Below are 14237 nucleotides of genomic sequence, written 5' to 3'. Positions count from 1 at the left end.
AGTTTTTTGTTTTTCAATGGAATGTACTTTTGTTGAATATTTTGAATTGTTTCTTTAAATGTTTCCAACAGTTTATTTACCTCCATATCTTTTCATCTACCCAATTAACCATAGCCAGTTCTCCCCTCATTCTTATGTAATTGACTTTGTTTAAGTTTAAGATTCTAGTTTGCAATTGGAGTATGTCACTTTCAAATTTAACCTAGAATTTAATTGTTTTATGACTACTATTTCTCAGTAGACCTTTAACTATGGCAATATTAATTAACCCTGCTTCATCATGCAATACTAGATCTAAGAAAGCTTTATCCTTTATTGGTTCCACAACATTACTCCACCGAAACAATCTACAAACTAATCTTCGAGATCATTCTTGCTAATTTGATTGTCCCAGTCTATGTGAAGATTAAAGTTCCCCACAATTATTATGTTTCCTTTGTTACAAGCTCCAATAATTTATTGCTCTGCTCAATGGTATATAGCTACTGTTAAGGGGCCTATAAACTACTCGCACCAGTGTTTTTTGACTTTTGCTATTCCTAATTTCCACCCATATTGACTCTATTACAGGATCTTCTGAGGCCTGATCTTTTCTTATGAATGTCTTTATGTCATCCTTTACTATCGTAAGGACATTGACAAGGAACACTTTGTGATGTCTAGTGACTGAAAGGCAATATAGAACCATAGAATCCCTACAATGCAGAAAGAGGCCATTCGGCCCAACTAGTCTGCACCGTGTCTCTGAAAGAACATCATACCCTGGCCCAATCCCCCACCATATCCCCATACATTTACCATGACTAATCCATCTAACCTACTATCTTTGGACACTTAGTGGCAATTTAATATATATGATTATAAAAGTTTTTCCGTCTTTTAATTGATAATATATACTCATAAAATGGTTTTTATATGGACAGTGAAAGGGAGTCTTTTGGGGCGGTAGCAGTGGTCAAATAGATCCTTTGCATGGATTTTAATCTTTGAATTTTCTGCATGTTGACAGTAGCTTTGGGTTCTGATACTGGATTGATCTGCAAAAATGTGCTGTCAGTTACATATGTTGCATACTCTTAACTGATACCATGTTTTCCAGATTTTGGGCAACTCCATATTAGTTTCCACGTCAGTTCAGAGTTGTGATGCCTGTTGGGATCTTCCTTTTTTCTTTAAAATGTTGTACAGTGCTTTGAAAACCTTCTCCTTAAATGTATGTAACATTCCATCTAAGTTTTTTAAAAAATCTTTGCTAAAGACTGATTCACGTACAGGGATACCAGCAAATGTGGATATTTCCCATATTTTAATGTTGACATTTTGTGTTGTCGGGTAATGATCTTTGAATTCTCAATTTTGAGTGCTGAGTTGACCAAAATCTGCCCTTGCAACACACGATCCTTTTCTACAAATCCACTGCTTGCATTTGCAATACGTATACTTTATTGTATGTTCAGTATCAGAATATTTTAACATTACTGTTCTACTTATCTTATGATCAATTTATCCTTACTGCAAAGTCTTTTCAATATTTGCCCAGTCCTGACATTTTTACTGGTTGTCATTTGCTCTCTCTGTTACGACTATAACATGGAAAATCAGTGAAAATCTTGTCAAGCAGGCTCTGCTAAACTTTGTTTACCAAAATATTTCAGAGGTAAAATTCCTCCTGTTCATAATTTAATGAAAAAGTTGGGTTGCTCCAAATTTTCTGGTAAAACTACCAATTTGAAGAATTTCAATCCAAAGTTCTTCCTTTGCTATTTGTTTATCTGGAGAATTGGTATATATTCAGCTTGCAGTCTGTTTTTCCAATCTTTGTCTTTCTTCCTAGAATTCCCATTCCTATCAAAACAGGATGTGTATTTTGAAGAGCTTCTGGAGTCTGTTATGTTCAGTATATGAAGTACTGTAAACTGTTCGAAAGGATATACTAAGGTAAATGTCTCATCTCAGCATTTCTATTAACATAAGCACCTGCAATCCATATTTTTCTCAGTTTAGTTAATATTTTGCCAATGGGGATCCATTTGAAAGTTTCTGTGCTGGGATAACTCAGACCCACAGTTTCTGTGAATCTTACCTGTAATAGCCACAAAGATGTAAAAGTCAAGGTTGAGGAAAGCTCATCTCTCTGAGCTTCCTGCTGACCTACGCTAGGATCTAGGTATGCTTTGAACTTCCCTGAAGATTGCAGCTCTGACATCCTGTCTGGCATGTTATTTCTATACATTTCCTTCTGGTATCTGATATGCATTTATTCTTTTCCTCTCTTATATCTATGATCTCTATTATACCTGTTATGATAAATGATATTTAGGTTAACAATGATAATCAAATCGCACAATGTTTCAGACACTTCCATGATGCATATATGTAAAGGCAAAATACTGTGAATGCTGGAATCTGAAACAAAAACAGAAAATGCTGGAAAATCTCAGCAGGTCTGACAGCATCAGTGGAGAGAGAATAAAGCCAACGTTTTGAGTCAGGATGACCCTTCGTCGGAGCTAACGACGAGGAAAATCAGACAAGATTTATACTAGTGAGGGTGAGGGGGGTGGTGATGGCTGTAATTGAGAGTAATGACATAGACAAAAAGATAAAGGGAATGTAAATGGCGATGATAAAGGCTGAGAATGGTGCTAAAGGTGTCCATTAAGAAATTGGAATGTGTAAATGGCAGAACAAAGGTGCAGAGTGCAGGAATGTGGCAGTGGGCCCAAGTGGGGTGGCGAATGGGGGGAAGAAACAAGATGGAAAGTGAAATGTTAAAAGTGGAAAAATAAAACTAAGAATATAAAGTAATAAAAATAGATGAATGAGATGAAAAGAAGAAATGAAATCAAATAAATGCAGGTGGAGTGGAGGTGGAGGAGAAGGTTCATGCTCAGAAGTTGTTGAACTTAATATTCAGTCCGAAAGGCTGAACAAAATACCTAACGGAAGATGAGGTGCTGTTCTTCCAGTTTACGTTGGGCTTCACTGGAACATTTCAAAAGGCCAAGGACGGACATGTGGACAGTAGAGCAGGGTGGTGTGTTGAAATGGCAAGCGACAGGAAAGTGGGTCCTGCTTGCAGACAGACCGAAGATGTTCTGCAGAGTAGTCACCCAGTCTGCGTTTGATCTCTCCGATGTAGAGTAGGTTGCATTGGGAGCAGCAAATGCAATAGACCGGATTAAAGGAGGTGGGCATGAAACGCTGCTTTACCTGAAAAGAGTGTTTGGGCCCTGGGATGGTGAGCAGAAAGGAACAGGTGTTGCACCTTCTACAATTGCATGGGAAGGTGCCATTGGCGGTGGGTGAGGTGTTGGTTGTGATGGAGGAGTGGATCAGCATGTCTCAGAGGGAAAGGTCCCTGCAGAATGCTAACAAGGGGAGTGAGGGCAAGATATGTTGAGTGGTGGCATCATGCTGGAGTTGGCATAAATGGTGTGGGATGATCCTTTGAATATGGAGACTGGTGGGATGAAAAGTGAGGACAAGGGGGACCCCATCCTGGTTCTGGGGAGGACGGGAGGGCGTGAGAGCAGTGGCCCGGGAGATGGGTTGGACATGCTTGAGAGCCCTGTCAACCACGGTGGGTGGAAACCATGATTTAGGAAGAAGGAAGAGATATCAGCAGTGCCATTTGGAAAGTAGCATCATCAGAACAGATGTGGTGGAGGCAAAGGAACTAAGAGAATGGGATGGAGTCCTTACAGGATGGGTTGTGAAGAGCTGTACTCGAGGTAGCTGTGGGAGTTGGTGGGTTTATAATAAATAGCACATCTGTAACTGCAGATAAATTCTCAAATCCATAATATTTGGGAAATAATTGTTAAGAGGAAAATACAGTCTACTTTTCTCTAGAATCATAGATGTTGTGAAAAGAGATTGTAAATCCTTATGTATGCTTTAAAGCTGCTGTTCGAGCCTCTCAAAACAGATTTTTTTTGTTGAATTACATTCCTTTCACATGAAGTTTATCTCCTTTGGGGGATATTGAATTATGGGCAGCTTTTCTTCATTCATGATGTCACTGGAGTCGAACTTTATGTTGTCACAGGAAGGGAGTTCTAAATAGAATATCTGTTCCAAAGTAGCTGCAGCCAGCAGCTCTAAAGCGTACAACAGGATAACAAAGAGTGATTTGAGTAAATACTGGTAAGTGTAAGAATATCTATCTCTCTTTGTATATACAAAAGGATTGTGTGCCATCAACTCAACTATACGTTCCCTTTAACCCGACAGTGTAAATAGCATGAAATGTAGTGACATTGTTATCTCTGTATACTGCCAGCAGCGATCAGTAAACTAGAATAATGATTTAATTTGATTTATTATTGTCACATGTACTAGCATACAATGGAAAGTATTGTTTCTTGCGCGTTAAACAGACAAAACATACCGTACATAGGGAAGGATAGGAGAGAGTGCAGAATGTAGTGTTACAGTCATAGCTAGGGTGTAGCGAAAGATCAACTTAATGCGAGGTAGGTCGATTCAGAAGTTTGATGGCGGCAGGGAAGAAGCTGTTTTTGAGTCGTTTGATATGTGTCCTCAAAGTTTATTATCTTTTTCCTGATGGAAGTAGGTGGAAGAGACTATGTCCATGGTGCGTGAGGTCCTTAATTATGCTGGCTGCTTTTCCGAGGCAGCAGGAAGTGTAGACAGAGTCAATGGGTGGGAGGCTGGTTTGACTGATGGAATGAGCTTCATTCACGACCCTTTATAGTTTCTTGCAGTCTTGGACAGAGCAAGAGCCATACCAAGCTACAACCATAAAGAATGCTTTCTATGGTGCATCTGTAGAAGTTGGTGAGAGTCGTAGCTGACATGCCAAATTTCCTTAGTCTCCTGAGAAATTAGAGGCGTTGGTGGGCTTTCTTAACTCTAGCGTCGGCATGGAGGGACCAGGACAGGCTGTTGGTGATCTGGACACCTAAAAACTTGAAGCACTCGACCATTTCTACTCATTCCCCATTGATGTAGACAGGGGCATGTCCTCCACTACACTTCCTGAAGTCGATGACTATCTCCTTCGTTTTGTTGATATTGAGAGAGAGATTATTGTCGTCGCACCAGTTCATCAGATTCTCTATCTCATTCCTGCACTTTGGCTCGTCATTGTTTGAGATCTGTCCCACCATGATGGTGTGTCATCAGCAAACTTGAAAATCGAATTGGAGGGGAATTTGGCCTCACAGTCATAGGTATATAAGGAGTATAGTAGGGGGCTGAGAACACAGCCTTGTGGGGCACCGGTGTTGCGGATGATTGTGGAGGAGGTGTTGTTGCTTATCCTTACTGATTGTGGTCTGTGAGTTAGGAAGTTCAGGATCCAGTCGCAGAGGGAGGAGCCAAGGCCCAGGTCACAGAGTTTGGAGATGAGTTTCGTGGGAATAATGGTGTTGAAGGCTGAGCTGTAGTCAATAAATAGGAATCTGACATAGGTATCTTCGTTATCTAGGTGTTCCAGGGTTGATTGCAGGGCCAGGGAGATGGCGTCTGCTGTGGACCTGTTGCGGTGGTAGGCAAACTGTAGTGGATCCAGGTAGTCTGGGAGGCTGGAATTGAATCATGCCATGATAGTCTTTCGAAGCACTTCATAATGATGTTGCATAAGGTTAAATCTCACGGGATCCAGGGTGAGGTAGCCAATTGGATACAAAATTGGCTTGATGACAGAAGACAAGAGGTGGTTGTAGAGGGTTGTTTTTCAAACTGGAGGCCTGTGACCAGCGGTGTGCTTCAGGGATCAGTGCTGGGTCCACTGTTATTTGTCATTTATATTAATGATTTGGATGAGAATATAAGAGGCATGGTTAGTAAGTTTGCAGATGACACCAAGATTGGTGGCACAGTGGACAGTGAAGAAGGTCATCTCGGATTGCAACGGGATCTTGATCAATTGGGCCACTGGACTGATGAATGGCAAATGGAATTTAATTTAGATAAATGCGAGCTGATGCATTTTGGTAGATCGAACCAGGGCAGGACTTACTCAGTTAATGGTAGGGCATTGGGGAGAATTACAGAACAAAGAGATCTAGGGGTATAGGTTCATAGCTCCTTGAAAGTGGAGTCACAGGTGGACAGAGTGGTGAAGAAGGCATTCAGCGTGCTTGGTTTCATTGGTCAGAACATTGAATACAGGAGTTGGGCGTCTTGTTGAAGTTATACAAGACATTGGTAAGGCCACGCTTGGAATACTGCATACACTTCTGGTCACCCTATTATAGAAAGGATATTATTAAATTAGAAAGAGCGCAGAAAAGTTTTACTAGGATGCTACCGGGACTTGATGGTTTGAGTTATAAGGAGAGGCTGGATATACTGGGACTTTTTTCCCTGGAGCATAAGAGGCTTAGGGGTTTAGAGGTCTATAAAATAATGAAGGACATAGATAAGGTAGATAGATAGTCAACATCTTTTCCCAAAGGTAGGGGAGTCTAAAACTAGGTTTGAGGAGAGAGATACAAAAGGATCCAGAGGGGCAATTTTTTCACACACAAGGTGGTGAGTGTCTGGAATGAGCTGCCAGAGGTAGTAGTAGAGACGGGTACAATTTTGTCTTTTAAAAAGCATTTAGACAATTACATGGCTAAGATTTGTATGGAGGGATATGGGCCAAACGTGGGCAATTGGATCTAGCTTAATGGTAAAAACTGGGCAGCATGGACAAGTTGGGCCAAAGAGCCTGTTTCCATGTTGTAAACCTCTGTGATTATGACACTTTGCAGGAGTATTTGACACTGAGTTAAATGAGATATTTAGGACATATGATGAAAAGCTTAAACAATAAGGTAAATTTTAAGAAGTGGCTTAAAGGAGGAGAAAGAAACATAGCGATGGGGGGAGATGCTCTGAAGAAATTTCAGAGCTTAGAGACTTGGCAACTGAGGGCTCAGCTGCCAATGATGGGCATGTAACACAAATCCAAAATCAGAGCTATACCAATTTACTTTGACTTGCAACAATTAAAATTAAAGACATATATACAAAAGAAGACACTATTCTGTGTTTGACTGTATATATTTTTTAAAGTTATCGATTTGTCTAGTAATGCTGCATTGGCAGTAATGCTCTTTAACGCTAACTCCACTGTAGATAACTATGAAGTGGAAACCTAAACCAAATCCCTCTTCTCTCCCCTCCCCCCTCCAAACACACAGTAGTCAGCCCTGCGCACGCATGCACATACATGCACACACAGTAATCAACCCACTTCCCCATCACACAGTAGTCAGCTCCCTTCCTTACACACACGGTAATCAGCCTCTCCCCTATTACCATCTCCCCACATGTCCTGTTCCCCTCATTCCATACACAGTCATTAGCTTCTCCTTCGCCCCTCTTGGCCACCACTCATATCTCTGTAATGGCTATTAGCTCAAAACCATTTCTCTCTCTTTTTGCCATTAATTCATTTTTCTTGTTATGAATGCTTTGTGTTTTCAGGTAAAGCAACTTTAACTTTTCACTATTTTCCTTGATTTGCTGATGCATTATTACTGCCAAACCTTTGGCCCTTCTCTTGTACCCTACCTGCATCCTTAGCTCTAAGTGCTCCAGGATACCGATCTCAGTTAGTTGAAGTGGAGCCCAGCCCAAAGGAACAGTTCCCTCTTTCCACAGCACTCTTACTAGCTTCTCATGAATCAAGTCCTTTGAACTAGATATCACTCTTTGAACCATGCATTCAACTCCCTCGTCTGTGTGATCCCATGCCAAATTGCACTTGCTCAGGTAGTAATCCAGAGATCATCATCTTTGTGTTTTAATTTTGACTCGAGCTGCTCCGATGCCATTTGCAAGTTAGGGTTGAAGTTTTTGCTAAAATTCACTTGCATAATCACAAGCTTCCAGAGCAATGAGGCAACGTAATGGGATATTATTGTTTTGGGGTTTTTTTTCGAATCCATTGCGAGTGCTCCTTACTGTTTTAAGAGAGAAAATCTGGTGCAGTCTTAAGATGCTGAATTTGAGTTTATAGAAGCATGGAATCACTACAGTGGAGAAGGAGGCCATTCAGCCCATCAGGCTTGCACCAACAACAATTCCAACGAGACCCTATCTCCATAACCCATGTATTTACCCTGCTAGTCCCCCCGACACTAAGGGGCAATTTTGCATGCCCAATCAACCTAACCTGCACATCCTCGGACCATGCGAGGAAACCCATGCAGACACAGGGAGAACATGCAAACTCCACACAGACAGTGATGCAAGTCCAGAATTGAACCCGGATCCCCGACGCTGTGAGGCAGCAGTGCTAACCACTGTGCTACCATGCCACCTGTTTATCAACAAAATAAACATTTTAATAAGGTTTAGCACTGCTACCTCACAGCTCTAGGGACCCGGGTTCAATTCTCGGCCTTGGGTGATTGTGTGGAATTTGCACATTCTCCCTGTGTCTGCATGGGTTTCCTCCGGCGCTCTGGTTTTCTCCCACAGTCCATAGATGTGCAGGTTAGGTGGACTGGCCATGGGAAATTGCTCCTTAGTGTCCCAAGATGTGTAGGTTTGATGGATTAGCCATGGAAAATGTGTGCGGTTACAGGGATAGGTGGGAGGGAGGGTCTGGGTAAGATACTCTGTCAGCGAGTTGGTATAGACTCGATGGGCCGAATGGCCTGTTCTGCACTGTATGACTTCTATGATTCTAAAATGATGTGCTGTTTCCCACCAGAGTAAGCTGACTTCAAGTAAATGGAAACGAAAATTACTTTTAAAATGTTACTGAACTAATTGCTGGTTTAATTGGTACATTTAATAGTTTATAAATAGCATGTGTTGAGAAAGAAACAGAGTTACTGTTTCAGATCAATATGCATCAGCTTGGGATTGCAATTTTCAGAGCCTCCCTGAATCAGCAGAACCTTGCAATTCTAACCTCATTAGGCGGTTTGATTCAGTCAAATTGAACCATGAACCACCATAAAAGATCACTGAACAAAGGATCATAAGTTATTTTGGGCATAACTCCCTCATTTTAAATAAGGGCACGGTGGTTTGGGTGTAACTCCCTCATTTCCTGTACGGCTTTAGGCCCACCCCACCTTGATTAATCCGATGGAACTAGTGGAAACTCGACCATAAACAATTTGGCTGTTTTGAACTAATTTCCCCATTCGTGCATTCTCAGTTCTTGCTTAAAGACTGACAGTGAGATTGTAGCTTAATATATCCAATTCCATCACACAAAATATTTATCTGAAACTTGATAGTGTGAAATAAAAATGTATTGCAAATCCAACTGTTTAAAATTGTTATCGAAAATCAGGTGCTAACTTATGCAAATAATCAAAAGTACAAGAAATATTTGTTAGTCTTGCCTAATTTTACATATTTCTTGATAATTCACAAAATAATTTTAGATGTAGTCCTCAAGTTTGAATTTTTAAATCTTCCACAGTTTCAGTCTAACACTCTAAATATGTTGTTTGTCTATCTAACCATAAGGGTGAAGATTCCTTTCTTTGTGTGTGATTTGGACCAATTCACCAGTGACATTTCATCATGGGAAGATCTTACGTCATTGGGGAATACAGTGAGAGATATCTTAAAAAATTGAAGGCAGAAGAGCGATATGGGACAACTGGGATTTTATTAGGGCAGGTAAGCAAACTTACCATATTTTGTTCACATGTTTAACTGGTTTTAAATCTAGAATTTATTGAAAGAAAAAAGCATGAGCTTGCGTTTATTTTTGAAACAAGATAAACCATTTAAATGTACTGAATGTTAAGCATTCCTTTATGATTGAAAATACTGAATATATAAAAACACGATTGCCATGAATGCCATCAGATGCCCCTCTATGGATTAGAGGGATGCTTTACATGTTGTATTTTAAAAACATTTACATAAGCTCATGCTCTGTCTCTCTGTGTTCCAAATGCTTGAATAAAGGAACATATAATTTAGATTTTTTACATTGACATCTTTGGTTTGTCTCTTAATTATACTAAACAATACTGTATCTGCGAACTTCTTTATTTACAAAAATGTCCATGGGAGCTATGTCTTGCAGCTGCCTTGTTGTGTCCTACGATTTTGCCCTATGATAGAGGATGAAGAGATAATTGGAAGGATTACAGTGCACCCTTAATTGGAAATAATTTAAAAAGGTTTCTTTAAAAAACTTTACATCCCATTATATTATATTGACTGCTATAAAATATCATAAAATCTTTCAAATTAATATTCACAATTGTTAGTCTTTGCCCAAAAATGTGAAGGTAAGAACTGTGAGTATCCAATGACCCTATTCCCACACATAAAAAGTGAATTTCTATTGAGTGCTCAAGAGTATTGGAGCTTTCTCTAAGTGGGGGAGGAAATCACTTTTTATTTATGGTTAACTAAATAAGATATTTCAGAATTTATGTGCCTTCTTCAAAATCAATGAACAGTTGTAAGCAGTGACCAGATTTAATTGTCATGGGTGATAACCCCATTCTTGACTCAGCTGAGCATATAAGAGTCCTGATGTGTGGTGAAATTGCAGATTACCTTTTTATTTTGGTTTCATGCATTCTGTGACTAAACTTTCTATCATTTTGCAGATTACGCCAATGAAAACCTATATAATATTTGCTGCTCGAACTCCACTCAAAGATCAGGCTGAACTTCCACCAGAAAATCCAAATGAAATGAATGCAAGTGACATTGAGTGGGTGTCTGAGCATGCACGACAGGTCAGTGTTACATTAAAGTAATTGCTGTTATTTCCATGGAGTAAAAGCTTCTTATATATATATTTCAAAGCATTTTTCTGTATTGTTGCAGACAGTTAGTCAGCATTGAGTGCTGTCTTTAGATCAAGCAAGGTTCGGAGATGGAGTAATAGAAACATAGAAAAACTACAGCACAAACAGGCCCTTCGGCCCACAAGTTGTGCCGAACACATCCCTACCTTCTAGACCTACCTATAACCCTCCATCCTATTAAGCTCCATGTACTCATCCAGGAGTCTCTTAAAAGACCCTATTGAGTTCGCCTCCACCACCACTGACGGCAGCCGATTCCACTCGCCCACCACCCTCTGTGTGAAAAACTTACCCCTAACATCTCCCCTGTACCTACCCCCCAGCACCTTAAACCTGTGTCCTCTCGTAACAGCCATTTCCACCCTGGGAAAAAGCCTCTGAGAGTCCACCCGATCTATGCCTCTCAACATCTTATACACCTCTATTAGGTCTCCTCTCATCCTTCGTCTCTCCAAGGAGAAAAGACCGAGCTCCCTCAGCCTATCCTCATAAGGCATGCCACTAATAATTGGATGGTGAGAAGAAAAGGAGGGAGGGAGGAAATGGAAAAATAGGGAGAGGAAGACAAGGAAAGGAGAGGAAGGGTAAAAGATTAGGGAGAGACTACTTCAGGTGTGAGAGGAGTTTAGAAAAGTATCTCTGGGAAATACTTTTAAAAGGTAACGGAATGCCAAATTAACCTGTGCAGTAAGGTGGGATGTAGGATGTAGGATGTACCATTGGGATGGTTGACCAAAATCAATAAAAATGCTTTCTTGCTGCAGAGGTACTGGTGAATACTGTATTTCCTCAATTTGTCTCTCCAAAGTTAAATAGGTGATAGCATTGGAAGATATTGGAAGATCTGTGTTGTCCCTTAGAGGTCGCATGGGTGTTGCAGAATTGTATTTTCCTTGTCAATCATATTAGCACTGAATAGTCCCAGAATGAGCTGTGGACTAGAATAAACCAGCAGTGATCAGGGAGAAATATGACACACTTGTTCAGGACAGGGAATGTAAGTGACTGATCCTAATCCAAAATAGTGGAGAGCAAAAATCAGTTTATGTCGGTGAACTGACATTGGGCAATGTATGGCCTCTATTGGCTGGAGATTGAATTGATAACGGATTAGCACAGGGGCGCAATAAGGTGGCTGTACTATTTGATATGCGTTGATGTTCTACATGGGTAGTAAAGATGAATTTTAATATTTTAAGCTCAGCAAGTTAGAGACTTGAGGATAATAGATCCAATTTGTGGGGTAACAAAAGGAGTTGAGTGGGACAATTAAGAAAGAGAGAATAAAACATGGCAGGGAAGGAGCTGTGGGTGAGAGAAAAGAAGGGGGTGCTAATAGGAATTTAGGTTTTTGGGGGTAGAGGGTTGAGGAAAGGAGAAATACAACTAGTTCAAGAAGGTGTAGTGAATGAACAATACAGTTTTGTAGGATGGTTATAATGAAATTGGAAATAAAACAGGATAGTGGTGTTCTGAGAAGGACAATCAAAAACCGGTGGAAGAATGGGTTGGAACAAAATTAACAGTCAGTGGAAGAAATCTTGTTCATTAGTGGGATGAGTGTGCAAAATGTTGTTCATTGAAGAAATGTGGCTGCAATCTCACTCAGTTGTGGAAGGAGAGATTCAGGGCTAATAAAGCTCATTTGTTAGAATAAGTGTTATTCAATTTTGTTGATGAACTGTTGATAGAGTCATAGAGGTTTACAGCATGGAAACAGGCCCTTCGGCCCAACTTGTCCACACCGCCTTTATTTTTTTTAAAAACCCCTAAGCTAATCCCAATTGCCCGCATTTGGCCCATATCCCTCTATACCCATTGTACCCATCTAACTATCTAAATGCTTTTTAAAAGATAAAATTGTACCCGCCTCTACTACTACCTCTGGCCGCTTGTTCCAGACCAAAAAATTGCCCCTCTGGACACTTTTGTATCTCTCCCCACTCACCTTAAACCTATGCCCTCTAGTTTTAGACTCCCCTACCTTTGGGAAAAGATATTGACTATCTAGCTTGTCTATGCCCCTCATTATTTTATAGACCTCTATAAGGTCACCCCTCAGCCTCCTACGCTCCAGAGGAAAAAGTCCCAGTCTATCCAGCCTCTCCTTATAACTCAATCCATCAAGTCCTGGTAGCATCCTAGTAAATCTTTTCTGCACTCTTTCTAGTTTAATAATATCCTTTCTATAATAGGGTGACCAGAATTGCACAGAGTATTCCAAGTGTGGCCTTACCAATGTCCTGTACAACCTCAACAAGACGTCCCAACTCCGCTGGACTTGCGGATAGCGAAGAGCATTGTCGGGCAATACAGCAGGGTATAGATAGGCTGGAAAATTGGGCGGAGAGGTGGCAGATGGAGTTTAATCCGGATAAATGCGAAGTGATGCATTTTGGAAGAAATAATGTACATAGAACATAGAACATTACAGCGCAGAACAGGCCCTTCGGCCCACGATGTTGCACCGACCAGTTAAAAAAAAAAACTGTGACCCTCCAACCTAAACCAATTTCTTTTCGTCCATGAACCTATCTACGGATCTCTTAAACGCCCCCAAACTAGGCGCATTTACTACTGATGCTGGCAGGGCATTCCAATCCCTCACCACCCTCTGGGTAAAGAACCTACCCCTGACATCGGTTCTATAACTACCCCCCCTCAATTTAAAGCCATGCCCCCTCGTGCTGGATTTCTCCATCAGAGGAAAAAGGCTATCACTATCCACCCTATCTAAACCTCTAATCATCTTATATGTTTCAATAAGATCCCCTCTTAGCCGCCGCCTTTCCAGCGAAAACAATCCCAAATCCCTCAGCCTCTCCTCATAGGATCTCCCCTCCATACCAGGCAACATCCTGGTAAACCTCCTCTGCACCCTCTCCAAAGCCTCCACATCCTTCCTGTAATGTGGGGACCAGAACTGCACACAGTACTCCAAGTGCGGCCGCACCAGAGTTGTGTACAGTTGCAACATAACGCTACGACTCCTAAATTCAATCCCCCTACCAATAAACGCCAAGACACCATATGCCTTCTTAACAACCTTATCTACTTGATTCCCAACTTTCAGGGATCTATGCACACATACACCTAGATCCCTCTGCTCCTCCACACTATTCAAAGTCCTCCCGTTAGCCCTATACTCAACACATCTGTTATTCCTACCAAAGTGAATTACCTCACACTTCTCCGCATTAAACTCCATCCGCCACCTCTCGGCCCAACTTTGCAACCTGTCTAAGTCTTCCTGCAAACTACGACACCCTTCCTCACTGTCTACCACACCACCGACTTTGGTGTCATCAGCAAATTTGCTAATCCACCCAACTATACCCTCATCCAGATCATTAATAAATATTACAAACAGCAGTGGCCCCAAAACAGATCCCTGAGGTACACCACTTGTAACCGCACTCCATGATGAATATTTACTATCAACCACCACCCTCTGTTTCCTATCCGCTAGCCAAT

The 14237-nt window shown here is 41.0% G+C and overlaps 1 protein-coding gene across 6 annotated transcripts in view; it reads left to right on the top strand.

Annotated features, from left to right (window-relative positions):
• The window catches only part of odr4 (odr-4 GPCR localization factor homolog), a 97813-nt gene that overhangs the window by 3331 nt on the left and 80245 nt on the right, over positions 1-14237 (top strand). For 3 of the 6 annotated variants that reach the window (XM_078218343.1, XM_078218346.1, XM_078218348.1), the window contains exons 2-4: positions 1835-1938; positions 9454-9609; positions 10560-10691. In XM_078218343.1, the coding sequence (XP_078074469.1) occupies positions 9511-9609; positions 10560-10691 (231 nt within the window). In that variant the 5' untranslated portion in view covers positions 1835-1938; positions 9454-9510. Of the gene's footprint in view, positions 1-1834; positions 1939-4051; positions 4150-9453; positions 9610-10559; positions 10692-14237 lie in introns of all 6 variants that reach the window. The other 3 variants (XM_078218344.1, XM_078218345.1, XM_078218347.1) reach the window with 2 other exon arrangements.

The sequence above is a fragment of the Mustelus asterias genome, chromosome 8, assembly GCF_964213995.1.
Source record: "Mustelus asterias chromosome 8, sMusAst1.hap1.1, whole genome shotgun sequence".
NCBI lineage: Eukaryota > Metazoa > Chordata > Chondrichthyes > Carcharhiniformes > Triakidae > Mustelus > Mustelus asterias.
This window is presented reverse-complemented; position numbering and strand designations above follow the sequence as displayed.